The sequence below is a fragment of the Ischnura elegans genome, chromosome 2 (assembly GCF_921293095.1).
Source record: "Ischnura elegans chromosome 2, ioIscEleg1.1, whole genome shotgun sequence".
Taxonomy (NCBI): domain Eukaryota; kingdom Metazoa; phylum Arthropoda; class Insecta; order Odonata; family Coenagrionidae; genus Ischnura; species Ischnura elegans.
In genome coordinates this window covers 134,253,556-134,280,939 of record NC_060247.1, presented here as the reverse complement: position 1 = coordinate 134,280,939, position 27,384 = coordinate 134,253,556, and the positions used below count along the sequence as shown (strand labels likewise).

Genomic DNA, 27,384 nt, shown 5'->3' with positions numbered 1-27,384 from the left:
ACCAGAAGAGCAAGTACATCATAAGTAATCACAATGAACACAATATACACATGTTGTGCACATGCATGAATTTCTGAACAAATAAATACTTTCAGCTCCTGGCTACATCAGCTGGTGTTGGAACTTAACTAAATCCTCCACATTACCAACTGGATGTATTTATGTGCAGTGGCGACTCTATGAGGGGGCTATAGGCCCCCCCCCCCTGGGTATCCAATTTAGGCTATATAGAATGGTAATTTTTTCTGACCACCACTACTGCTGGAATTGTAACCCCCACTTAGCCCCTCCCGTTGTCCCTATCCTGGATCCGCCACTGTTTATGTGCATCCCTCCTGTATCCTTAATTTTTACAAGCTGAGAAACACTGTCAAAACCTCACTGTGTACAACTCTGCAGACAGCCGCAGTGCATAAAGAGAATTTAATTCCAAAAAAATGCCACTCTTGGTTATATCGCTGGTGTGATGACATATCCTCAATGAAACAGCACACTTAACTTGTACATTTATTTATTAGGTAAAATTACAATGGCCACGGATCACATTGCTGAGTACAATCAATTTTTTAAAACTACATTTAAGTGTATAAATAAAATTAGGTTACACATGCCAGCTATTGAGAAAGAACGCACATGAATCCACCGCTTAGAAACTTCAACTAAAGATCCATTTCAGAGTCCATCCATTTGCAAGATATGCTGACCGAAAGGGTTGAGTCCTTTTGAATTTGCTGGCATACGCTTTGTTTACGTGACATGGACAGAGAAGCTAGAAAGTAATGACATTTCACTACAGCACATAAACTCAAGTGTCAGTTTTCAGTGGCCATTGCTCCGAAAAAATTAATTTTGCAAAAAATTGTCAATTGAAGTTATTTCCATATTAATTTGTAAACATTGAAGCCTCTCTGTCCATATCGAAACACAGAAGAATCGTTACCCCATATTTAAAGTATGGGGCATGATTAGTATTTATATAAAGCACATCGTACTTTTGTTGGTAGTTAGAATTCTATCAATATAATAATAATGCCAGATAAGGTATTGTTATGGTTATTATTTTCATAAGTATCATTATTTCAAAGATTTAGACCCAGCCATACACTTACAATATACAGCTAGAAGGACGATGTCCACTAAGAATAACTCTGCTAAGGGTCTGACAAATGGTGCACAGCGCATGACAAATATGCATAGTACCTTGACTAATATTAGCAATGGAGGAGGAATGTGTACCAACAAGATGCTGTCTCAAAAAACTTCAAATGTCCCACCCACACACATTTATCATGACCACTAGACACCAGATTTCTTAAGAACTACAAACACAGAAAATTCACGGGTTACAACAGATTCAATACTAAGACACTTTCATATTGGCAGAAATGTAAGTTAACAGAGAGAGAAATGTTACGCACCTACCTGTACAATATCTTAAGGATATCCAGTGCAAATTGACACCCTCATTTCAAGCCGCAATCAGAGCAAGCTTTTCACTTCTAGAAAAGTGATATTTTTTCCATTTTTTACTGTTTTTTTTTTCAGCCACCATTCACATAATTAGTAATAAAAGAATATGCTTGACTTGAGACAGTTTGCACGTAGGTATGCAAAAACATAAATTCATGGATTTCCCTCCGATTGCCACACTTATTTTGGGTCACATATGTGCAACTAAGTCGTGCCTACAGTATAAGTGAGGAATAGAAAGAAATTTTTTTCTTTTAAATCTCTTATGTACCAATGAAAGTCTACTATAATGGCCCAAAAGGCAGTGGAAGGTCACTTCTCCAAGTTCAAAGAGCTATAGATCAAAATATAATTTAAGAAAATAATAACTCATGTATGTAATTGGTAGCAAGCTTTTGAGTGGGATCATATTTTGCTACAAATTTTGCAAGCCATAGCTGCTAGTGGAGTTGATTGTGCTTCTCTTCTCATTTTTTATGTAAGAATTTTTTTAGCTTAATTTGTCTCCATGTGAACAGACAGTGAAAAAGGGGGCATAGAGATTCATTACAGTGTACGGAGCGGGATGATATTTCACATTTCTGCAGCATTATATAAACCAACTTTGTACAAAAACTTCAACATATACAAACTATTGAGAGTAGTACCCCTGTAAGAGGAGGAACACTGCTGTTACGAATGTTACCACCACCCTCGTCTCCCTCACCTTCATGCAAAAATACTATTAAAGGCGGCAGGAGGGAATTTGCCCGTTTTCACCTGATCATCGTTCACCTGGGAAGGATCCGTTTCCACATAAAATACCCTTTTTTTTGCTCGGTCGTGTTTCCATTCTGACTTGACGCAAAGAAAGACTGAAAGCAGTAGAATAGAGACCTTTCAAAGGGGATGAATGGCTGAGAGGCGCCAGATTCATACCATGGGCGCTAGCACAGTCTCTGTCAAAAACCCAACATTTCCCAGCATGTGAAAAAGAGGGCATGCCGTCAACTTTGTCCGCAGTGTCAATTTCAATCCACATGGACGAGTTGGTCTTGGGTCCAGACTCGGAAAAATGATGGGCCACAGAATACGTTCTTGTACAATTCTTTTTATACATTCATATGTTTATGTAATAAGCAAAGAGCTCAAGAACAAGCAAGAAAGTTACACAGAAAAATACAAGACACTCACATCATATTCTCTGCCATTATGACTGTGGCTGCAGTCAAAATATAAAAAATATCATGTCATTATCCCACATTATCCTGAGTGACTCTCTGCTGCCAATTCTTCCGCTCTCTGTTTGTTTCATATGGTCACCCGTGGTGTCACTTGATAGCCGTTTATATATATATATGTATTAATACATGTTTGTATGAATGTGTATATAAGTACTGGACAAGGGGATTTTTTTATAAATAGGCATCCTTCCCCCTCCCATTCCACACGAACCTCTTTGAACATGACCTCCTCCACGGTTGTCAAAACGTCCAATTTGGTGATCAGATTCCTATAAACTAGTGGGAGAGGGGCATTGTTACATTGACAAATAGGCATTATATGAAACAAACACACACTATTCTTTTTTTTTACAGGTGGACTTGCATTCAAACACATTTCGGGGAAGCCACACATGAGGGATATGAATTCAATGCTGACTGTTTACTTTTTGGACCGAGGAGAGAAGGAAGGATGCCAGTGTACACTGCTGGTGCCGTTGACTGCTGCCGTGGCATGGAAGGATTCTTCATCGCCTCGCCTCTACACCCCATCACTCACTCCATCCTTCTCTTTCAGCTAAAATTAATGCCACACTACTCCTTGGCTTCAAAATATTTGTAGGTGGGGTTCTCATACCCATTAATCTGCATGTTGGCAACGTGGCGCTCCTCAGGGGTTGCGGCTTGGTCAACTTCCACAAAACCCTTCAAGAGAAAGCAAGAGGAAATTGTAAGCACATTGAAATGGCACAAAATAAGCACATGGATACTGACTAAGTATGCTGAGGTAAGCAATGGATACACTAAAGTCCTTGCATCCACCCACGTTCAATTAGTACCCCCAAGCCACCTCAATAGGTGTGATAGGTGTGCTAGGACACCAGCCAACACAAATAAAACAGAGGAAAAGAGATGCCCCTTATGAATACCATCAAGCATATAACGAAGTCCTTCATTAGGTTTGTGGGAAAAACGATTTCATTTTTTGGCAAAATATCTCTCCCTTTTTATTTTATTCATCATTTCTGATGGACCTAGACAGGGTTCCCACTCTATCTAAATTATAAAATTCACGGTTTTTCCCCAGGTTTTCACAGTCTAAATGTCTTCAAATTCACCGTTTGTTGATGAGCCATTTTAGGCAGAAATATTGATCACGTAACAATCACCAGCCCTACGCTAACTAAAACTTTAACAAACGCGACAGACACCGTGAATACAAATGCAGCAATGAAAGTGCTCTCTCTCCTGATGTCACATATCATATGCAAACTTCAGCTCCAGCGAAAGGTTGTGAGTGGGAAAATGAGGGACCAGGGTGCGAGGGAAGTTAAGAAGTGTCTGAATTTTCGCAAGTTTTAATGAACACTTTGGTTACCAGTCTTCCGGCTTTGGTACAGGCCTAAGGTCAATGTGCCATCAAGACACACGGACCAATAATTGCGCTTCGAATATATGTGTGCACGTAAATCTGTGGCCATGTCTGCACATGACTGACCTTGAAGTATGATCAAAATATCCATTTTTCTTTCAATGTGTGTTCTATGATAGTAAAATCAAGATTGAGAGATTTTGAAGGTTTCATGATGAAATTCACGGCTTTTTCCAGGTTTTAAGGTTTTCAAGGTTGATTGGGAACCCTGCTAGGAATACATTGAGGTTCTAATATGGTGTTACCGGTGCCACTCTGTAAGATATCATCTAGTCTGATTTGCTTAAGCAATCTGAGCCTAGCATGTAGCCTGCAAGTCTCCAGTGGTGGCCAACTTAATTCATGTAACAGCTGTGTTACTCTTTCTCGTAGCAGTTTTTGATGCATCGAGCAACATTGAGCTTTGTATTTGATTAGGTTCGTGTATTATGTCATTTAGCGCCAGATCCCAATCACGCAACCAGAACCACCAATGACGTTCACCTCAAAGACTACCCTAGCACTTTCTGCCAAAAAGGACCCTTCTTCTCCCTATCAAAAATATACAACGAATTACCATATGATATCAAATGTCTTCCACCTACACCATTCAAGAATGCTTCGAAGAAATATTTAATGGAAAACAACTACTATAGCCTGAAGGATTATAGGATAGGAAGGAAGCTCTGAGTAATCTTTACCCATTAGCCACAAAAATTGTAACTTTTCCTTTCAACTGTAAAAATTATAAATATTATATCACTTCATTTATTTGTAACTATTACATACTTTATTTTGACGACTTCCAATGTCACCGGAACAATGTGATCTCTAGGAACAATAAAAATTATTATTATTAATATTATTATTACTACCCCATATTCTCACTGCATATGTAAAGTGTGGCCTAACGAGTGAGAAATACCACCCCCTCTCACTTTTTCATTCCAAAACCTTCTTGCAAGGAACTGGAAAAATCCTAGCTGCATAAAGTAGTGGGTAAGGGGACATTAAATCCATGAACAGGCATTTTATGAAAAATACACACCAAGTCTAGAAACTCAAGTTAAGTGGCGCCAACTCCAAAGGGCCTGAGGGGACCCAAGCCCCCTCAAAAATTCGTCATGGGTGTGAGGAAAAAATGTGTCAGGCTTGCCGATTTTCCCACTCGAGTGCCCAAATATTTGCGTGATTAGGGTTCTAATATTGATCATATGACTCTTCTAAAATGCTTAACAAAGCTTAAAACTCACAACTTAAAAAAATTCCCGGGGCAAGATCCCCGATTTGGGCCCCCCAATATTTTTTCTAAGTTAGCATCCCTGCTCAAGTTTGAAGTGCTGCACCTTAGTAACTTCTCAAATAGTTGTAATGAAGTAAATGAAAGGAAATATATCTATGCATGCCTGTAATATTGTGAGAAAGTCATCCCTAAATAAACTTTCTCTAATCCGAATTGTGTGAGAAATCCACAGAAGAAAAATCATTCGCCTTGACCAGGATTCGAACCCGGATCCCACGATTTCCGGCCGAGTGCTTTAGCCAGTTAAGCTACCGAGGCGTCATTCTCCCCTGTGGAAATTTGTGGACTATACCAGACAAGGTGGTATGGACTGCCGAGCATATTATGCGACTAGTAGTCCAAGTCGTGCACATGGTGCCACAGCCAGAGAGCAAAGCCCAAACTTTGAACACGAAGAGGTGTTCGCTCTAGACTTATTTAAGTATTAAGTATACTTAAATATTTCTCTATTTCATTTTGAACAATAAAAGGTATTGTTTTTGATGCTCATAAAACAGTGGCTCCACTTTGAACACTGTTTATCAACTGACATGAGATTTCATACAATGGAAGAACAGGCTCTAGTAAAAGCATATTCCAGAGGAGAACCTTTTGATAGTTGTGTAAGCACTGAAAACTGTTTTTAAATAAATCTGGGCTATTTTCAAAGACTGAAAGGAAATTGAAAATCTATGTAAGCACCATGTACATATGTATCAAGTACACAGCCAGGGAGGGGCTCTTTGGACTTTGTTCCTGTCCCTGAAATATTTTCCCTTGTGGTGACTTAACGCAATGCATCTGCTGAGGAGATCACTAGCCCAGGGGTATCTAACCTTTGACACTTCAGTTTTGAAATGCATAGTTACATTTCATAATGTCTGCCAGTAACCAACAATGAATTTAACTTGAGCACTTAACAAACAAAATATACATATGTAACTTAATGAAATGCGTAGTTTTCCAATTTGACTAAAAAATAACACCAGAGACATCCCATAAATGTATTGCCATTTTCGACTGTTATTTTTCATCAAATTTTCTCCAGGGAGAGCTGCACCAAGGGCTGCGCTTCCTTGTTCAGGAAAAAGAGAAACCATTAGCTTTTTGCCAAGTCAATGCTTGCAATGAATCAGGCCTTCCTGGTTGGTGTCAACTACGTGCTCTCCAATGGATCGAGGGATCAATCTCAATACCTTATGTTCAGCAGTTGGCTGTTCTAGTTCTGTAGACAAATGATAGATGGCCAGTCCACACTCATTTATTCTATGAATTAAAAGCTAAAAGTATCCACCCTATAAGAAGCTCTGAAATTAATTTGTTCATAAATTCTAATTTATATTTATTTTCATTTTTTCAATTACACAACCAGCCTTAAAATATCATCTCTACAATCTTAAATGTCTCTAATTCACAACATCGCTCACACCTTCGCAGAAATTCTAAATCAGAAATACTTACTGGATTGTTTGGTGGCAGAGCACTCAAGCATGTTGATAGCTGGATATCAAATTTGTGGTAGGAAGATGAGGTTAGGACATGTTAAGACACACGCCTCTAATCTTCAAAAACAGTAGAGAGCCTTGGCATATCATAAAACCAAATTTTACTTACTTTCATATCTTCTTTTCTCCTTTGCCACAGGTTTTCCGTTGAGACTAATGTTAGCTGATCACAAGTCTTACTACTTTATAGCCATTTTGGCAATGCTGCTGAACATGATTGACTTTGGAGTGCATAAAGCTCATCTCAAGTTTTTTCGAAAAATAAATTTAACAAATGATTTATAGCAATTAGTACAAAGATATAGGATCTTTTGAACTTCACAGCCTATACGAAAATTGCATCGAAGATCAGCTAACCAAATCAAGTCTGCCATGTCAATTGGAAAAATTTACCCAGCAAAAAAAAACTATCAACATAGATAAGGAATATTTTGTAATAAAAATTACCATGTGTAAATATATCATTGTGCTGTTCATGTAAAAAATAACATCAATTCCTTTTCTTTGAATAACAGCTATCAATTCCATGACACACGGAGCTTCGGATACATTCTTACAGCCGTTTTACACGGGGCACAGAATTGCGCAGGTTAGAACTGCATTAAATTCTAAAATGGTGTGGAATTGTGCGAATGCATGAACGAAATTAGAACAGGGGCCAACTCACGTCCACACATTCTCGCAAAGTACATGCCTCATCTAAAGCGGCCTTGAGGAACACACTAACTTTCGCATGGTATCTAAAAGACCAACACAAACGTGAACAAAAATTACAACTTACCAAATGATATAAAAAATATAAATTGATTTCTTTTTCTTGATATTATTATGCATGTATATATGCAGTATATATTCATCATTATAGTAAAAAAATATACAAAAAATTTCTGTTTTTCAAAGAGCCATTATTCAATATCCTTCTAATAAGTGCTATTGTGAGGCTGTTGAATATTTGTTTGTATCAAAAGAGTGTACCAGCAATGTGCAAAATGTAACACCTGTTGTATGTACTCATTTATACCTTGTATTACCTAATTCACAAAACTTTTTTTATACTCGTGATTAACTTTATATACCTGAAATTTCATATACTTCAGCCACTGTATCGTTTACTGAAAAATTTGTTTTTTGGAAATATAAAAATATTATTAATATTTGTGAAAGATGTTTGAAAAATTAGTAGATATTAGAATTCATTGTTAAAATTTGAGAAGAATACTAACTAAGCCATCTCTAATTATGAGAACTTCAACTCAATGTACGTTTTTCACGATGAAAAGTCACAATGAAAAAAACACAAATGATCTTGATATGAACATAGTACCTGATTATGAGGTGAGCGAGCGTTTCTCCTGCGCAGCACGGCAAAGCCCACGACAACAGCAGCCATGAGGGCAATCCCAGCAAAGGCGAGCGTGAAGTAAACACTCTTGCTCTCTCTGTGATACACCTCCCGCCTCACAGAGTAAGTCTGGAACACACAATGAAATCGGTCAATCACAGAGGCAGTCAAAGGCATCAAAGAGAAGTATTATTATCACTCCGCCTCGAGGTACAAATAAGAAACTGTGGCAGCCCGTGCATTTTTTGTTTACTGGACACCACCATTCCAGATATACCCATGGAAGCCGTTGAGAATGCAACTGAGTGGTTTTCTTCAAATAGCTTAATCATAATTAGAGACAAAACAAGACTTTTTCACACGGTGCGATCAAGTTCGGCCAATTATCACCGCAACATTTTAACCCTAAAGAACACTTTACCTTTTGAATTTCCTGAGAGCTTAAATTTCCGAGGCCTTATTCTATACCACAATTTGAAGTGGAGCTTTCACATAGATTTCCTGATCAAAAAATTAAGCAAGTCTGTTTTTGCCCTTAGAATCATTCATCAAAACTGCAGCACTAATGGCCTAATCTACAGTAACCTTAACAATGGTATAATATTCTGGGTTCAGGCTTCCAGTCCTCTGTTAACCGTATTTTTAGATTACAAAGGAGAGCACTGAGGATAATTAATAATATAAAGCCATCTGAGTCTCGTAGACCTTATTTCATAAAAGACAAAATACTAACTTTACCATGTACGGTAGAATCCTGATTTAAGGATTTTCAGGGGGGACAAAATTTAAAACACTAAATGCGGAAAAACACTAAATGAGGACCTGCCATTTTTTCAGGTTTTAGGGTCTGTAATGATTGGAATGGCTTTTTATGAATAAATAATCGTATTTTAAGTAACTAAAAGGTGCTGAATGCAGCAAAAAATTCTTTAATGAAATGTTCTCTGCCCTATGAAGGTTGGATAATACTTTTCAGGAATCAGCTAAAAAAATGGGTAGTAAAAATAAGTAATGAGAGGATGACAATTGTTTTAATGAAATATTTTAAGAAAATTCTAATAAACATCAACTTAAAAGCATTCCCACACAGATTATTATTATGGACATCAGTGATTCCATTTTTATGCATATTTCAGTGGTCTCGATGAAATTTAGAATTTTTTCTGTAAAAGTGACATGTTGGTGACTATAGCATTTCTAATATAATAAGAAAAGGTGTAAGTAGGTACTCGAAAAATCATGAGGAATGAGTGAAATAAAGGGACAGCAGAAGATCGCTAATCCCCAATTCTCAACTACCGAATATCTAGTAAAAGGGAGGTTTTCTGGAATTTTGCCAACCTGACGTTTTCTGTTGCCTCGGCGAAACAAGGGATTTATGAGCCTTTAAAAAGCCTCCTTTGCGCACATTTTGGATTTCGAGGCCATCCAAAAAATAAGAATCTTATTTCAGTATGCGTACAAGTCGATGGTGATTCAACTCGATGATAACGCCGGATTCGTTGTCATATATCCGCGGCCTTATGCAGGTCGAATGGAGCCGGGAGAGTTGCTTACGCGGCGCGCTGATCACCTTGACTCCGACTCGCCTTGTTTCTCGGCAGCTTTTAATAAAATTTGGTTGGACCTTGAATAACGATTAGCTAAACTCTGTTAAGTGAAAATGTTTAATCTTCAACAGAACTGGATTTCATCAGAAAAATTGTCAGTGCCTCTGGAGTTTGGCAATTTCGTCAGGGTTATGATGTCGAAGTCAACCACCAAGGGATACTTGCCGGATTTTCGTATTTTTCCGCGCTCATCTATTCTACCGTGAGTATGCGGTGATTTTTTTCCAGCATGAGCGATTTATTTAGAGTCGTGGACCGTGATAGCTCGTCAAAACTCCGATTGTCATTCTCTTTTGACATTAATTAGCACCAGGTAAATATTTTTGAATTGACAGCGATATTAACCAGCCGCATGTCGATAAATTGGCTCGGGGATATCTAAATTACGATGTAAAATAATGTTCTTCCGTAGGGAAAGAATGCTCTCACTCACGGTCATGACAGGGGAAACACTTCCTCTGTTCTTTCGCTGTTCCTCCGTGGAAACTGACCTTGGAATGGATTATAGAAAGAATCTTCTAGTGAACTGCGCAATTGATATTGGGCCTCCTCTTTTGAACAGAGAAAGTAGCCGACTGAAAAAATATTGGGCTAATAATAGACTGCCCGTAGGGAGTAGAGTTGAAAGGGGTATAAGCCATCCATTGAAAACATAGCGAGAAAACCATTATTGTAGCGGCCCTCGGAGGATAACTCGTATCATCAGTCGTCACGTATCATCGAAGTCAAGTTCAAGAAGTGAAGGATAAGGTAGTTCGAGGTTATTAAGGGATGACTTTGCTCCAATAGATCGGATCTGATACAAAAAGTGCCTGGTGTTTGGATCAGAAGGGGAGTGAAACATTACGAGAAGACAAATCACCCAGCTTGCGAGTTGAAGGTGCGCTCGCGGAAGAAAGCAGTTGAAGAAGCGTTCGCAGGTAGATTCTATCGACTCTTGGTAAACTTTCATGAGACTGTTCTTGTTGATGAGCATAAATTCGAAGATTTGGATGAACCGTCATGAAAAAACGTTAAATCGGGCAAAAAAATCTTGAGCGGAACAAATTTTTACGACCATAAATGCGGAAAAACGCAAAATGCGGAAACACTAAATACGGATAATTTTTACATTGTCCTAATAGGGAATGAATCGGGACCCAAAAAAATAAACGCTAAATGCGGAAAAACGTTAAATGCGAAGACCTTAAATCCGGATCCAACTGTATATACATTTTGAAAATTTTAACTTTTGTAATAGAAAATTTTCACTACTTCAAACACTATCTTGTGGTGAGTAAATCCATGGTCACCAGGCAGGAAAACTCACTTATGCTAATTCCACATAGTACTTCATTCTATGCAAAAAGATTCACTGTATGTGGGGATTATGTACTACAATATAAACTCCCTGACAAATTTAAAACCTTGAACAATACCAGGTTTAAATCAAAGACCAAAAAATTTTTACAAAAAAAGCTTATTATGACATAGATTGATTGATTTTCTTGTATATCTATTTATTATTGTATTTTATTTTTATATGGACCGACCTTGTAATATTGAGGGTGAATAAATATATCACTCTTATATTGTATTATTTTAGTGGCCTTTTTTTTAGAAATAAAAATTGTTTTTTATTTAAAAATTTTACTCAAGTTTTTCCCAGGTTTTTGATAGAAAGTTACATATCGACTCTTCTAACCCACTTAACAGATTACTCATTTATGTCTTCATTGAAATGCAAGTAGAAAATTTGTTTTTACTTCATCATTAATTAAAATTTCTGTAATTTTACTAAAATATATAAGAAATACCCTGGTAATGGGTAAAAAATCACTTGGATATTTTTAAGTGTAGCCCACATCAATAAATAACAACAACCCAATTATTTTGTCCTCAATAATCTGTTCTCAAAGTTAATACTAGCTCAAATTATAGTTTTAAACTTGCAAAGTAGTTAGCTATTTTTGTTTCAGAAGTGCCACAATGATCTCAGAGCTGAAAACTAATGAACACCAACAGGTTAGGTCATTTGGTCTTTAATTTGAGAAGAGGAGTGGATTGTAGACCATTCAATGAATGTAGATCATTCACAGAGAATCAATGCATGGTAATGAGGATGACCTAATTTTATTGAAAAAGCATCGCGATGAATCTGCTGGGATCCAGACAGTCCTCTACGGATCATGGAGACAACTTTCGTAGCCGCCCCTTGTTATTGGTACGAGAGTGAGGAATGGAGGACACTTACGGGCTCCCCATGGCTGACGTCATGTGACTGGACGTGTGCCACCCTGACTGTCTCCAGCCTGTGTGGGCGGACGGGCCCGTCTTCCTCGGGACTCTCCTCTTCCTCCCCTTCCTCCTCCCCGTCGTCCTCCCCCTCATCCTCCTCGTCCCCTCCCTCGTCCTCCTCCTCGTCCAGGCCCTCGTCGGCATCCGACTGGCGACCACCCAGACCCGGTCGGTGCACTGACGGGGATGGCGACACCGAGGGTGCTACCGACACGCCAGCCGCCACCATGTTCTCCGAGTCGCTGCCCACGCCGGCCGCCTCGTCCTCCATCGTCTCAGGGTCAAACTGCCCACGGCCAAGCTTCTTCCCGAGGGCCGCCTCCACGCGTCGCTTCTCCTCCCTCAGCTCCAACCGCTCCCTCTTCCTCTGCTCCTTACGCTCCTTCTCAAGCTGTCTCTGCCTCTCTTTCTCTGCACAAATAGTATCAACAATCGGAATTACACATGATCAAATATAGTAATGGTAGGGAAACTCTCGCATAGGTTTCTGAGGCAATACTGATCATGAGCAGAGAATTCAAAGTTTTACAGTGGCTGTCATTCATTTAAGGTGATAAAAGTTTCAAAAGACATCCTGCTATCATCTTCAGTTCGATGGTGAGACGTCTAGTTATTTCACCACATTTTACAGAGCTGGCCATGTTTCTGCTAAATGCTAATCAGCTAGCTCTCTTCCATAGCTTGCTGAATGGGTAGCCATGGTCCCCCTTCAAGTTTTCGCTCTTACTGATCTTAGCAATGTGTGGAAAAGAGTAGTGGCCAATCAACATTCAGTAGGAGGAAGGCCAGCGCTATAAGTCTTCGAACTAACCACGATTTTCACCTTCTGAAGAGAAAAGCAGGGTGGCTTTTGTAACTTTTGTCTCCTTAAGTCAATGGACACACTTGCAAACTTGGAATCCTACACTCATCTTATAGTTGAGGAAGGCTCACACAGAAGATGACACACCAATTTTACTGATCACCCACATCTGTCCTCATTCCAAAATGGCAATACAATACTCATACGACATAAAGTCTATCATTCACCATTCTATACAGGAATCTGTTCTCTACTAACACAAAATCCTTCCCCATACCAGTTACATGCACATTGAGAGACTATATAATAATTATTTGTTGCAACAAATATGAGCTTTTTTGAAAAAGTAGTAATTTTTTTCAGTATTTTGACATTCTGAATTCAAAAATGATAGTCAAAACATCATACATATCACTCATTAGTCATTAATTTTGCACAAATTGCACACAATTGCAATTAATGGGAATGCAATATATTAATATTCTAATACATCTTGCAGCGGAGCAACTAAGATTATGCTTTAAATATGCTCATCCCCCTCATAGTTACACCACTGATGTTTTTTAAATTCTTCTAATTAAAATTTTGTAATATTTTGGTGCACTCTGAGAGAAAAAGGACTGAAAAAACATTCTACTTTTGTGAAATAGGTCTACCATACCTAATTCAGAATGAAACTAGACAAAATTAATAGGGTCCACAAGTTGTGTGTGTAAAAGATATATGACGGTGGATTGAAGGAAACAGCTTTTATGCTTTGGCATACCGATGGTCTGGCAGGAGCGACAGAAACACACCAAAACCTCCTACTCATGTTCTTGTTAAATTACCACTTTCCAGAAGATAATAAGAATACTGCTCAGCATCCAAAAAAAACTTTCACTCACTAATTTCATCCTCTTCCACATGGCCTGAATATTAACACAGCCCCTTCAGATATTGGATATCACTATGATGACAGAGATACCAGGCAAAAGACAAGAGTTTGAAGTAGGAGCTCATGAGAGACTTTTTCTATTCACACATACAAATGCAAATGATGTAGTCTGTGAATAGGATGGAGTTTAGTTCTCATGGTCAAGACAAGGTGTTATACTTGTGCTTGCACCTGATATATCTGGTTACATTTTACAGAAAAAGAGGCTTGTATTCACACAACATTTTTCTTTAGAAGTATGCTTGGTTTACTGCAGTGATGTACGAGGTTTGAAGGGTAAGATCAAAGCTGACAAAATTGGAAATCTTGGTATGCTATATGAGTTTGAAGTTATGTACATGTTTTAAATTCGCACCTTCACTTGTCACCACCAGACTTGAGTGCTATAAGTAAGAACAGGGTGAAAGACACCAACATGACAACAAGGAAATAGATTAAAGATACCAATAAAATAATGAACTCAAAATATCAACTCAAATAATGAACGAGAAAACTGGAGGATGCACCATTTGAGGAAATGTGGAGGCTTTGCCATGATAGCAAAGAAATCACAGAATGAAATATGGCAGTGCATGTTTGGCGACACATACCCATCATTCCTATGTTTGCCACATCTATATTTGAATATTTGCAGTTTTAAACTAATTTTCTCCTTCAACGTGATTTGTTTGCCATGTACTAATAAATTACTTAAATAAGTGTTAAGCTGATTGGCAAAACACATGATTTACACCAAAGCTGGGGGTGATGTAATGTTTTTAGTATAATTTTCTAATTCAGAGGCATATAAACACTTAGAACACCTATTTTTGTGAAAAAAATTTTTTCATGGTGCTGTTTAACTGTTTCACACTATTACATAAAACAATGTGTAGGGCAGTATACAGGCTGATCCACGACTAATGCTCAATTTATACTGTATGATGTGATAGATGAAGCGATTTTAAGCTATTTGTGTCTTTTGAGCTTTTTTTAAATGGAAATACACGGATACTGATATCACAATGGGTTTTGGACGTGTGTAAAGCAAAGACGCAAGCAGAAGGCAAGGGTGGAATGGGTAGCATAGTTGCTGATACTAACTCAGCAACATATTGCTGGTAAAATATTTAAATGCTTCCATTCACGTGGCAGAATTGAAATATTTTAAATTTATACAAACACATAGCCTTGGCACTGGAATGGAGTTCACCATTGGTTGAGGCTACTTGGAGAGTCTGAATTCAATGATGGTTCTACAAGAGCCATTTCATAGAAAAGAGATCAAATTGGAGTTTTGATTTCATGCTCAAGCAAGTGAATGCTTACCTTCTTGTTTGGCAGCATATTCTGTCCTGTATTTGTCGAGGATTGCAGCTTCAGCATCCCTTGTCATGGTGAGGAGTGAGCCAGGAGTTTCATCTTTGGAACGAAGAGCCTGAATGTAGTCTTCCATGAGGGAGTGGATTTTAGTGGCCAGCTCTGGGAACCTGAGGGTAGAACAGAAATAACATTGCAAATAACGCTTGCACTCACACGGTGATTCCAACCAAAGGCTGGTTTGAATAGGTGAGGGTAGAGCTCTCCCTGGACTACTGCACAAGTATGTAAATTTTATAATTTCAGAGTAGAGGGGCCAGCTCATTTCCCTCCGCCACCTTGGACTTTGAGGATTTTGATTTTGGGTGTCCAGAGGTATCACCCGGGATTTGAACACAAGGCCCCTTCATAAGTAGCCAAGCAATCTACCCACCAGGCTACCATGGTCTCCCAAATATATTATGTGTACGTCTCAACACATTTGAAATCTATTATTATTTCATTTCATTTCAGCACATTCACTTTCATATAACTCAAAGTGCAGTAGCATAGCCAGTATTTTGAAAAGAGGGGGGGGGTTTACCGGAGATTTCGGGGCCCTTCCAGGGTGTATGGAAAATACCCCAGGGTTAAGGGATTTTTGATGCTGAAAACGTGATTTTCAGGACTCAAAAACAGTAATTTTGTACAAGTATTTATTGAAATAAGGTACCTATTTTTTTATTTATTGAAGCCACCTTACTCGTTTTTGCCGCCTCTTTTAAAGGCTCAAGGAGGGATTGTAACCCAGAAACCCTCCCCCCATGGCAGTGCAAGTGTGTCTAAGTGAATATGACTACATAGCACTGAGCTATTTACAATGCCATTTATCATAGAATCAGCAATAAATGAGTGACATGAGGCCTCTTCTCTTGGACTCACCAATATCTCTTATGTGTGGCATAGCTTCTAAGATGTTGGGTGCACAATTAATTCAGATATAGCAAATACCCCCTTTAAAATGAAATTGAATACCTAGGGATATAGGTGGATCTAGGGGGAGGGGGGTCAAGGGGGCATGTGCCCCTCCCAGACCCTTAAAAAATAGGCAGGATTTTTAATATGGCCCCGTTATCATTGCGTTTGTTTTGTGTTACGGGGTGTCCTGGTGCCCCCCCAGAACAAAATCCTGGATACTGCCTTGCTTGTGCCCCCCAGAAAGAAATCCTGGATCTGCCCCTGCCTAGGGACAAAGTTATTAAATATAAATGCCACCAAAATGAGAGCTCAGAATCTGAAATATGTGGAAATTTGCCGAAGGGTTGAGGGCAAGAAGACCATTTTATTAATGGGAGCAAATCAAGCCTAAAGTTACAATTAACATAACACTCCTCAGTTACAATGTAAGACAATTATCAAGTAAGCATTTTAATCAATGAGTGGATGACAGTAATGGGGTTTCTCTTGTAGCATACAAAAACACAATTCATTAAAAGAATTTGATAGATGAAAGGGAGAGATATTGTACGAAGTCCAAAATCTTCCACATTCAGTCATTATCACTTAAGTTTAAATTAAAAATATGTTAATTTTGTTGTCCACTGTCTATGAGTTGTTGGTACTGCTAATTGAGGGATGTAATCAATCAAAATAGAATAAACAAAGAAACACTTGCAGCCAATGTACAAGGCTAAGTAGTAGCGTACTAGCAGGATTTTGTGATGTGATCAGCTTAGCTACATAAAGTTTAACACCATGTCTCAGATCATGGTTGCTATCGCTATTGAATATCTTCAAATCTTCTAGTCATCACCCTGGGGCATTTTATTCAGGACAAAAGGTGGTTGTTTTCTTGGCTAAGATATCCACAAGCATTACTCTTATTAAGCTCTCTTGGGATAAGTAAATTTCCTGTAACCAAAATGATGTTGTGATGCCACTTGACGAATTCTTCTCAGAAAAAGGCCCTATTCACCATTCTCATCTCTAAGGTATCACCAAGTCTAGGTTAGGAGCTAAAGTGGTTGACCAACACTAGCTCCAAACCTTGTTTAAGTAAAAGGAGTATGTATCTAGAAAGTACCCAAGTAACATTGAACGTTGGGCCTCCGTTGGGGAACCGTAGTCACGGTTGGCTCATTGTGGGTGGATATGCCTACCAAATTCCGCTGTTGGCCCAACGCAGATATTGTTCGTCGGCCCAACGAAACGATTTATGCTGTTGGCCCAACGGAAATCCCAAACGATGGCCCTACGAAATGGATTGTCATTGGGCCACCGTTGGGACATCATACCATTATAGTACGATTGCATACGTTGCAGGATACGGTTCACATGCTTCCCTAGCAACCTAACAACCAAAACTTGTTTGGTTGTTTGGGATTGCTTTTATATGTTAATCATTCACTAGTCTTTGTGATAGCAGTTAAATAAAATAAGTCGAGTGCTTCTAACAAAAATAAGTCATTGACCTCATTTGGTAAGTCTTATAAAACTGGCATTCCTAAAATCATGTTACCTTAAACAGATAGTTTCGTGGAATTTTAAACTTTTCATCATTAATTTAGATAGATCGATATGTATATTTTTTTCAGATTGTGGCATATCCAGTATCAGTGGAAGTTTTAATGAAAACAGTGTTTCAATGGACAAAGTGAGTGATTTAGACCTCTCTGAAGAGAATGAGATTGAATTTGTATGAGTAAACCTAAATAACATCTGCACAGTTATTATTTTATGGAAAATACATTTTTCCAGGTTAAATCATATTCCATATTGCGATTCCTGTATCTTTCATTGCGTAGTGATTGCCAAAGTCGTATTCAATTATCAGTCCATCATTCTAGGCTATCGTTGGTTTCATTGATTTTAGTTTCTTTTAGCATGTGAGCTCACATCCTCGAGGACGTTAACCCTATACAGAACCCATGCCCTGAAAGACCTCTATGGTATATCGCCTTGTCTGGCCAGTCAGGTGAACTTTGCAGAGCTTGAGTGTCCTTTTTGATGTACACCAATGATAGACATCTACATTTGGTTCATGGGAAATCATTAGGTTTGCTGTATACCAGATATAGGCGTCTACATTTGGATTGAATTAGGTATAATGCTAACTTTGTACTCTCAGTAGGGATGTAAATCTTATGTAGCTTTTTATAGAAGTTTGCGCAAGTGTTTAAGGCATGTTGATATGATATTTATAATAAATATTTCCATCAGAAAATTTCTTATTAATAACATTTTGTAACAGATAGTTGTAAGAAATTTTCTTATAGAAAAATTTTATAAGAAATTTTCTTATAAGAACATTATTGGACATATTTCTTTTAAGAAATATGTCCAATTTCTGATAAGAAATTATCTTATAAGAATTTTCCAATAGGGGGGGGGCTTTAGGCGCAAGTAATACTTAGGAGTGGGGAGTATTGCATACCCGCCAGGGAAAGCAGGAGTTGCGGGGTCGTCCTCCAGGAAAGTTTTAAGAATAATGGTTCAAAATGGCGAGTGTTATGGCTTTCTGGGGGATATTTGATTAATCCTAACACTATGCTATAAGTAATATAGCATTGTGTTAAGATTAATTAATTTATAACTGATCCAATTAAGTAAAATGGACTAAACATAAAAATTTCGTTACCGAAGACCAGAGAATAGGAATTGTGAAGGCAATTGAATCAAATAACTCAGGGGTGTACATCTTGCAGTGTGACAAGGAGGATTTCTTTGAATTACCTCTTAGAAGTGGTACCATTGGTATATTTGTAGTAAAAAAATTAGTACCTGGTTGCAAATTGCAGTCCACCCAGATTTTATCTACATCTATCTCTATCTATATGTTTTGTTGCCCTACGAAGAAGATGGACAGTTTTTGTGTGTGCCATATTGTAATATGGAAAGGTGCTGTTGAAAATTTCCTAATTTTGTCCTAATAAAAATTGTCCTAATTTGTGAAAATAAAAGTTGGGGACCTTCTGAACTGATATTGATTTTTTGTTTTCCACTTTTAACCACTGTAACCTTACTTTGTCCAATAGCATTGATTGTTTATGTATTTAATTTCATTTTCATTTATAGGGAGTTAAAGGTAAAGATTCTATTTACCGGTATCGTATCAAGTGAGAAGGTAAATTAATTTAACTTTAATTCTATAAAAATGAGAAATGCCAGTAAAATATAGCTTTTGTTGGGAAACGGATGGCAGAATGTAAATGGGCCAACGGTATATCGTTGGAGATTTGTTGGCCTTGGGTTGGGAATACGAAGGCCCGACTGTAATGCTCTGTTGGCCCATCGTTGGGGAATCGTTGGTTGGGATACGGTTGGCGAGGTGGCCAAATCATACCATGGGCCAACCGCTGTGTCCCACCATCTGCCAACAGAGGGCCAACCAAAAATGTTACTTGGGTAAGCACCAATTTGTTATAGCCCCACAGCAGTCAAGCTGTTGGTGCTCCAGTCAATTGCATTAGCATCCTTTGTTTGTTGGCTATAATTTGTGCCATTTTGATTGCTTTATCTCATGTACTTCCTTGTCTGTGAGAATTTTGTAAGTTTAAGACAACTTTTGAACCTACCCACAGTGCGGTTAGTCTTCCGATTTGGTTTTCAAATGCATAGACCATAAAGTTGGCTAACATTCATCATCACATTCAAGAAGTTAACGGTGAAAATTCTATCAGAGATGGAATGGTGAAAAAGTGGGTACAAAGTTTAAATATTTGAATACTCCCCTTGCAAAATTTGTATTGAAAGCATCTGGGATTACTAAAAGAAATTTCTTTAGACATTTCAATGGCACTTGTTGAAATTATCTCTCTGAAAACTTTCTAAAGCATACGAGAAACCATGATTGTATTTTTAGGTTGCTCGGAGCATTTCAACAGGAATCCTGGAGGTTACTCACTGGTTCTGAAAACCTCTTCAAATGCTCTTCAATTTCTCTGAAAATCCCTTTGTATAACGATTTGTTCTCTGGAGAGCTTTGAAGTAGGATTTCATTGAGACTCACAAAAACTCCTAAAATCTCAAAGCTTTCATAAACCTCTAGAAATCCATGCATTTTTGTCAGGCTAGTGATCATCCAAACTTTGCAATTCATATTTGATAGGGTCCGGTAATCAGAAAGATTTATTTCAAACTCTAGTAGAGTTAGCCTCAAGAGGATTGGTCGGGCATTTTGAAGGGTAGAATGGCCTCATTGGCATGAGGGCAAATGAAAATGAAAGACATTTTGAACCAAGAGAAGTGCACCTGAATAAATCATTCACTCTTAAGGCGAAACTATCTTAATATACAGTCACCAGGACATGGAAAAATAATCAAAATAGGATTAAAGAATCCATGTCTAATAAATGAATGGATCAATTACAACATATTACTATGGCATTGCATGGAAAATATTAAGGCTACATATAAATATGTAAAAACAAACCTTTCCAACATTTGCAGTGACTGGTTAACCATTCGATCAATGTCTGACAGGTGTTCCAAAGTGATTCCTTTCTCTCTCTCAGCCTGGTCAAAACTGGAGGCAAGCAGATGTCGGTAATGTGCAATGGTGTGATGACGATCTTTATGCAATGACCTCAGAAGCTTCTGCAAACACTTCTGCACTCGGTGGGTCTGAAAATACCGAGAAAAAAAATCAATAGTTGCATTAGAAACATTCATTTAGAAGAACAAGATAACATTCACTGGAAAGAGTAAAGAGAGGCCATAAACAAAATATTTACCGGGAAATAAGGAACTGAACTTCAAGGGTTTGCTTATCAAGATTTACGAGGGTTGTACCAAAAGTAAGGTTTCCAATGAGCAACAATGTTGAGCAAAGGTGATAGGCTAAACCCCAAAACATTGCCGTGCACAGTGGTTCCCTATTCTCGAGTCCGCCAGTCCGCGATTCACTTTGTTGCTCATTATTGGCTTAGCAACTGTCAACAATGATGAAAGTGATGATCCCCATTCCCGCCAAGTGTGAGGATCGAGCAGTAATTTTTCCTTACGAGGAATTTACCGCCATTGGAGATTCATCAGCAACTGACTGAACTATACAGTGAAGAGTGCATGTCCTTTCAGCTCGTCTGCAAATGTTCCAGGGCCTTTGCCAAGGGTCGCACGGAAGTTCACGATGAAGAACGGAGCGGAAGACCGCCGGTTTTGGATTGTCCAGAAGATCAACAGTGAGCTGCTCAAAGATCGGAGGGTCAATGTCTGTGAACTTGTTGAACGCATTCCTAAAGCTTCCCATGGCACAATTGAAAAAACTTTAACAGAAATGTTGGGTTATTGCAAGATGTGTGCTTGCTGGGTCCCCCGTATGCTGACTGACGGACACATGCAGCAACGCCTTGACTGTGCTCACAAATTTCTTCAACAATTTTAGGGGGGGGAGGAGTTGTTGGTCTCTATCGTCACCGGAGATGAAGCGTGGGTATTTCATTATATCCCTGAAACAAAACTCTTAGGTGGCAAACGCTTCAAGAGCGACGATGAAGTCCGAGCAGAGGTCGCACACTTCCTCAACGGGTTGGTGGGAGACTTCTTCAACTTAGGGATAGAAAAGCTGAAGCACTGTCTTTAAAAGTGTGTCGAAAAAATGGAGACCATGTTGAAAAATAATCAAAAATGTAAGCTTTTCAACAATGTGAAAATTAATATGAATAAACAAAGTTTTGTATTTGTTAAAAATATGGGAACCTTACTTTTGGTACAACCCTTGTAAGTAAATATTATTAGCTGCACAGTAGTGCACAGAGGACTCCCAGCTGGTACAAGTGATAAAATCTTTGGGGTCTACGAAAATACTCTAATTTGAGAGATATGATATCCAATGCCATCGCAAAATCTTCCTTTGCAATAGAAATTATACCTTTACTAAGAGGTAGGCTTTCCATAGACACCAATTATATTCTACATAAATGTTCCAGCTGCATTTACAACAAAACAGTAGAAAATGAATTTAAACAGCTCAAAACTGCTCTATCAAGATGAAATCTTACGAACTTATTTTGCATGGAATTATATCATCGCTGACAAAAATGATAAGAAAACATTGAAATACAGAAAAACCTCTGAAAATTTAACCTCATTTTTTTCATTCACCTCTTGGCTTTGAAATGATGGTAAAGTTCCAAGGTTATAGGTTGAAGATTAGGAAAAATCTCATAGCTCACTGACTCTTCTTTCATAGTCCTACAAATATAGAATGAGTATGTGATCCCCCGGCTAATCATTACAATAAAAACATCGTCTCTATTATGGAGCCTCGAGGTAATCGAGGCTGGATTAGGTAATTTGGTGTCCCATCCTGGTGATCTCTGATCAGCTACAATAATTTTGTTAGAAGTAAGACTTTTCAATACATAGCACAATTTTTTCATTATTTGGGTTGAAGGTGTGAACCTGTTATATCCTTACATAATATGCATGAAGTTTTGGCTACTATGTGACCCACAGTATGAGGAAAAGAAAGTTATCTATGGAAATAAGATCAGCAATAACTCTTACCCAAGGCAGTCCAAGGAGAGGGTAGGCACAACAAAACTTAATTCCTGATTTGATGTTTTAAAAAGCATTGTGGTGAACTGTATTCATTTTTGTACATTCCCCGTCATCTGATGTCTTCGATAATCTGCCCATGTCACAGTTATATATGTATGTACGTATACCTGTCAGGTTACTGAGATTTCACTTTAGTGCGCTCTGGCTAACCTGACCACGGCTCTCTCCTTTACAGAAAAGTCAAAGCAAAATCAAAAAGCATCTTTGTTAGTGCATATTATGTGTTATTGTGTTCTGAATGACAGTACACAGCATAGCTTAATCTTCGACCTGAGTAGCTGAGCCGAAGTCTCAAAGAAAGGGCTCAGGCACTAAAGAGGGGAAACTCAAGCGATGGCTATGAAAGGCGTTTATTCAGCTCTTGTTGGAGCGTAGCAGAGCCTCCAGCCACACCTTGGAGATTGTTCCCTGAGTACCTCTGAGATTTCTATATGTTTCTTTTAGTTCAGGATGTGGAATGGGAGGATAATTTAGCAACACATTCCCTTGGGAACAGTTTGAGTGCAACTGCATTCTTTGATCAGCATAAAGGTGGCCCATTAAGCAAAACCCTTGACTGAACATTTAAGTGCCAGTACAGCTTGGGTCGGATTACTGCCAAAATTGTGATGTCTGGCCGGAAAAACAGTGACTGACCGTTCAAACAAAAACATGACCGTTTAAATCTACCCTTCACTCCAAATATGACACCCACGACCCTTCTCACACCAAAGATCCCTCAACGATCTATAAGTTATTTATCATTACAGTTTCCACCCAGATATTTAAAGCTAGAAGAGGGGATGACAGATCAATCAATATTTGAAGCAGCAATCAACATCCCAACAACATCCAGACAAAATTGCCAGCATTAACATATGACATCCATACAACATCCATATTAATCCAATTAACATTACACAGATATCTAACAAACATCCAAGAGACCCACCAAACAATGTTGCAGTGTACATATAACAACGTCGCATAGATATCTTCACATCTAATGAGCAGATAATGGGTGAGCTTACTATGGTTTTTGGTAATCCCCAGGCATACAAACAAAACATTAGCACTCTTAAATTCTATACAGACCATATATGTACTACCTATAGATAATGTTTGGAATAACCATTTCTTAATAGAATGGAAATTTCAACTCGGATATTTGACTAACGTCATTTTTACAACTCATCTTAGATGATACAAATGGGATATCTATTTAACGTTGTCAAAATATCCATCAATGTAATAACAATGTATTTTGGGCATGTATATAAAATTTATTTAGTTATCTGATGTGTACTGTCTGCTGCATGGGATATAACAGTGCTATACATTGGCAAAGCCACTCACGTTTGGAGGGTTGTCGTTGAGGGCTTCAGTGTAGCACGTCATGGCTTCCTTCTTGCGCTCATTGATGTGCGCCATCACCCTCTGCTGGTGCATGGCCACCAACTGGTGCTTCTCAGCCTCACCCTCCTCCTCGAGTGCCTGCACCGTCTTTTGGAAGCGGGATGTCATTCGCCTCTTGAAGTCATCGGCTGCCTTGGGGTCGCTGCTTCGCATATCCTGGTAACGCTCCTCCAAGTCAGACCAGTCCTTCATCACCTGCACATCAATAAAAAAATTCATGCTTATAACAAATGTTGCTCATTTAGAAAAACTATAAAATGTGTGGCCTGGATGGTGTTGTAAATTGATTGTTTGAGGCATAACTTGGTGAAAGCGATACATAATTAAATTAAAAATAAGAACTTTGTGCTTTCACATTAATATTTCTTCACCTGTTGTACAACACCATAGGTGTTGTAAATGTAAAAATGTCATTGAATACAGTGATGGATACAGATGGGGGCGCATGCCCCCCCCTTGCCGGTCCGCCTGTATTGCCGAACATTGCAAAACCACAATTGTAACTCTTCTGTATCATAAGATGGCATTGTCTTTTACAAGTGTGAATCACTTTCAATAAAATTTTCTTGTACTCTGCCTGTGACTTGATCATTTTTTATTACGATAAAAGTAAAGACAACTCAAGATATATTTTGCGCCCCCCCTTGAGTTTTTCTGTATCCACAACTGATAGAATAGTTGAAGTTTCAAATGAATAAGATAAATAAACAATATATTCAGGGTTGAATTGGTGGAAATGTTCTATTATGATGATGGAAGAACATAAAAATGTTAGCAATTTCATCACAATTTACCACTTGAATCAATCTCCCATTAATCAAGGTTTCGTCAGATAACCTCAGCCTTGAGAATGATGGTTATCTTTTGAAACCTAGTTGAGGATGAGATCAAATAAAGAGTGGAAAATTACAAAAGTTTGTATGTTCTTCTGAAATGGGAGGGATGGATCCTCTTCAGCGAAACTGGCTTGCCTATTTTAAGCTGGCCAGCAAAAACACTACAAACTGGAGGAAGCCTCGGCAGTGAAGCCAAAACAGTTGTCCTCCAAAGTCAACACGTATAAAATGAACACAGAAGAATCTTTCTGAAGAAACCAGTGAGTTGACATGTCTAGGAGCTTACCCAAAACGCTTCAAAGATATCCTCAGGTACACACAATTATGAGTTTATAGAGCACAAATTATCCAAATATCAATTAAATGGTTCCCATACTTCCACTGCCACCTGGTCATACTCCAGAGAAGGACCCAGATATGTAGTAGGTCTAGCTATGAGACATAGCAAATATGTGAGGAACGTAATGGAGGGTAAAGTTGAAGGAAGAGCCCCCTGAGGTAGATCACAATATAAATGCATACTTGAGACAGATAAAAAGGGACTCAAGGAAGAGGTACACTGGTGAACTGATGGAACTAGTCTTAGAAATGGAGGGTTGCTGTACACCAATCTTAGGAAACTAGTACTATAAATGAAGTTAGATTGCATCTGGTGATACTTAATGAAAAAGTGACATGATAAAATGAAATTTAATTGATCTATATTTCATATTTTATTTGGATAACCAGAGCCAACGAGTTTGGACACACTCATGTCACTTTTAAGGGTACTTACACAATCTCCTAGTGTGATCCCATACATTGTACATGTAAATACAGTCATAAATACAAATAGAAGGTGAAACAGTAAGATAGAACACATACAGAAAAAGTGATGGACACAGTGGCGGCCTGCCAAAAACTCAAGGAAAGCATTTTGTCTCGACCGAGAATCCAACCACGGACCTTCTTGTTTCTAGGCAAATGCTGAGACCACTAAGCTACCAAGATTACTTCAATTATGTACCAGTGCATTTGTCGGTTGCATGAAGCAGAAGCAGAAGGTCCATGGTTTGAATTACAAGCAATGTGAAATTTTTTTCATGGGCTTTTAGCCATCATTTCCTCTCTAGGCCACCTCTGCGTCCAAAATTTTTTCATGTCATCTATCTCTTTGTTCACCTTCTACTAATATTTCCAATTGTTTATTCCCTTATTATGATCCCAGCGATTGAGTATTTGATATAAATATAAGGATAATTCAAGAGTTGTTGACGTAGGAGCTTAGATTGCCTGATTGAATAGAAATGGGGAACGCATTGAATGCCTGTAAATGGTAGAATGATTTTTAAAAGGAGAACAGGTAAATGATACAGGGGAGACAGACTAAATGGTACAATTTCGTTTTACAGATTTGGTCCTGAAGACTTAGATGTTGAAATGATCTTTAAGCATTCTCACAAAATCACCTCTACACAACGGTCATGAACACTTTAAATTTACACTCTAAAATCTGACATGTGATTAAAACCAGATTAATGAAAAGCAAAATGAGACCATTTTATCTCTATGATTGTGAAAAATGTATCGATTAAGTTAAATTTTACTATCCACGCACCTTAGTGACTTTCTCGCGGTGCATTTCCTCTAGTCTCTGCTGAGCTTCCTTGAATGCCTGGTGCTCGACTCGTGGGTCAAAGTGCGTGAAGTACGGGTCAGGGGTCGGCTGTGGCATTGATGAGTCTCCCGTGGAGGCGGCAGACTGAGAGATGGCGGAGGCCTGAGAGAGGGCAGGTGCTGCCGTGTTGGCCGTGGCCTGTGAAATGGGCCTCACGGTCGACGGGGGTGTGGTCGTCTGCGCTTTGGACGTCTGAGAGTCGAGGTTTCCACGCCTCCTGGCCGAATTGCTGCTGCTGGCCCCCGCTGCCGTCTTCTTGTCGGTGTTGTCGTCGTCGGCGTAGTCGTCATCCTCCATGTCGTCCTCCTCGTCCGCCTCGTCTTCGTCGCCCGCCTCCTCCTCCTCCTCCTCCTCCCCCTCGTCCTCTTCCTCCTCATCCTCGTCGTCAGCGTCATCGGCATCCAATCCACTGTCACTGGCACCACCGCTCTGAGATGCGCTGCCTCCGACAGCCTCACTCACCTTCCCAGCATCCAGCACTTCCTCCAGTTTTTCGTCATCCACGTGTCCGGCGAGGGCAGAGAAGTCCAGAGGCTTTTGTGGCTTCATTTTATCTGCAGGTATTCAATAGATATGCAAGAATTAGTTACTCCACAGAGGGCAATCGACACATATGAAACTATGCAGGTAGAGGAGGGGTTCCACATCCCCAGAAGGCTTGCTTCCTTCTCCCGAGAAAAAAATTGGCAAATCAAAAAAATAGGAAATTTCAGTATTGTACAAAATTATCACCAGTGATTAGATTCAATATAAGTTCTGAGAAGGTTAAATAAAAAAAAATCTCCACAGGTGTGGAAATACCCTCTCCAGGTGTGGAGGT

General features: G+C 38.8%; 1 protein-coding gene across 1 annotated transcript in view; it reads right to left on the bottom strand.

Moving 5' to 3' along the window:
* Positions 1-494: 494 nt before the first annotated feature.
* The window catches only part of LOC124154660 (amyloid-beta-like protein), a 369,007-nt gene continuing 342,117 nt past the window's right edge, over positions 495-27,384 (bottom strand). The window contains exons 5-11 of the mRNA XM_046528515.1: positions 26,505-27,118; positions 24,012-24,266; positions 20,548-20,738; positions 15,147-15,307; positions 12,056-12,510; positions 8,195-8,341; positions 495-3,377 (exon numbers count right to left, since the gene is read on the bottom strand). Coding sequence (XP_046384471.1) covers positions 3,267-3,377; positions 8,195-8,341; positions 12,056-12,510; positions 15,147-15,307; positions 20,548-20,738; positions 24,012-24,266; positions 26,505-27,118 — 1,934 coding nt within the window. The 3' untranslated portion in view covers positions 495-3,266. The remainder of the gene's footprint in view (positions 3,378-8,194; positions 8,342-12,055; positions 12,511-15,146; positions 15,308-20,547; positions 20,739-24,011; positions 24,267-26,504; positions 27,119-27,384) is intronic.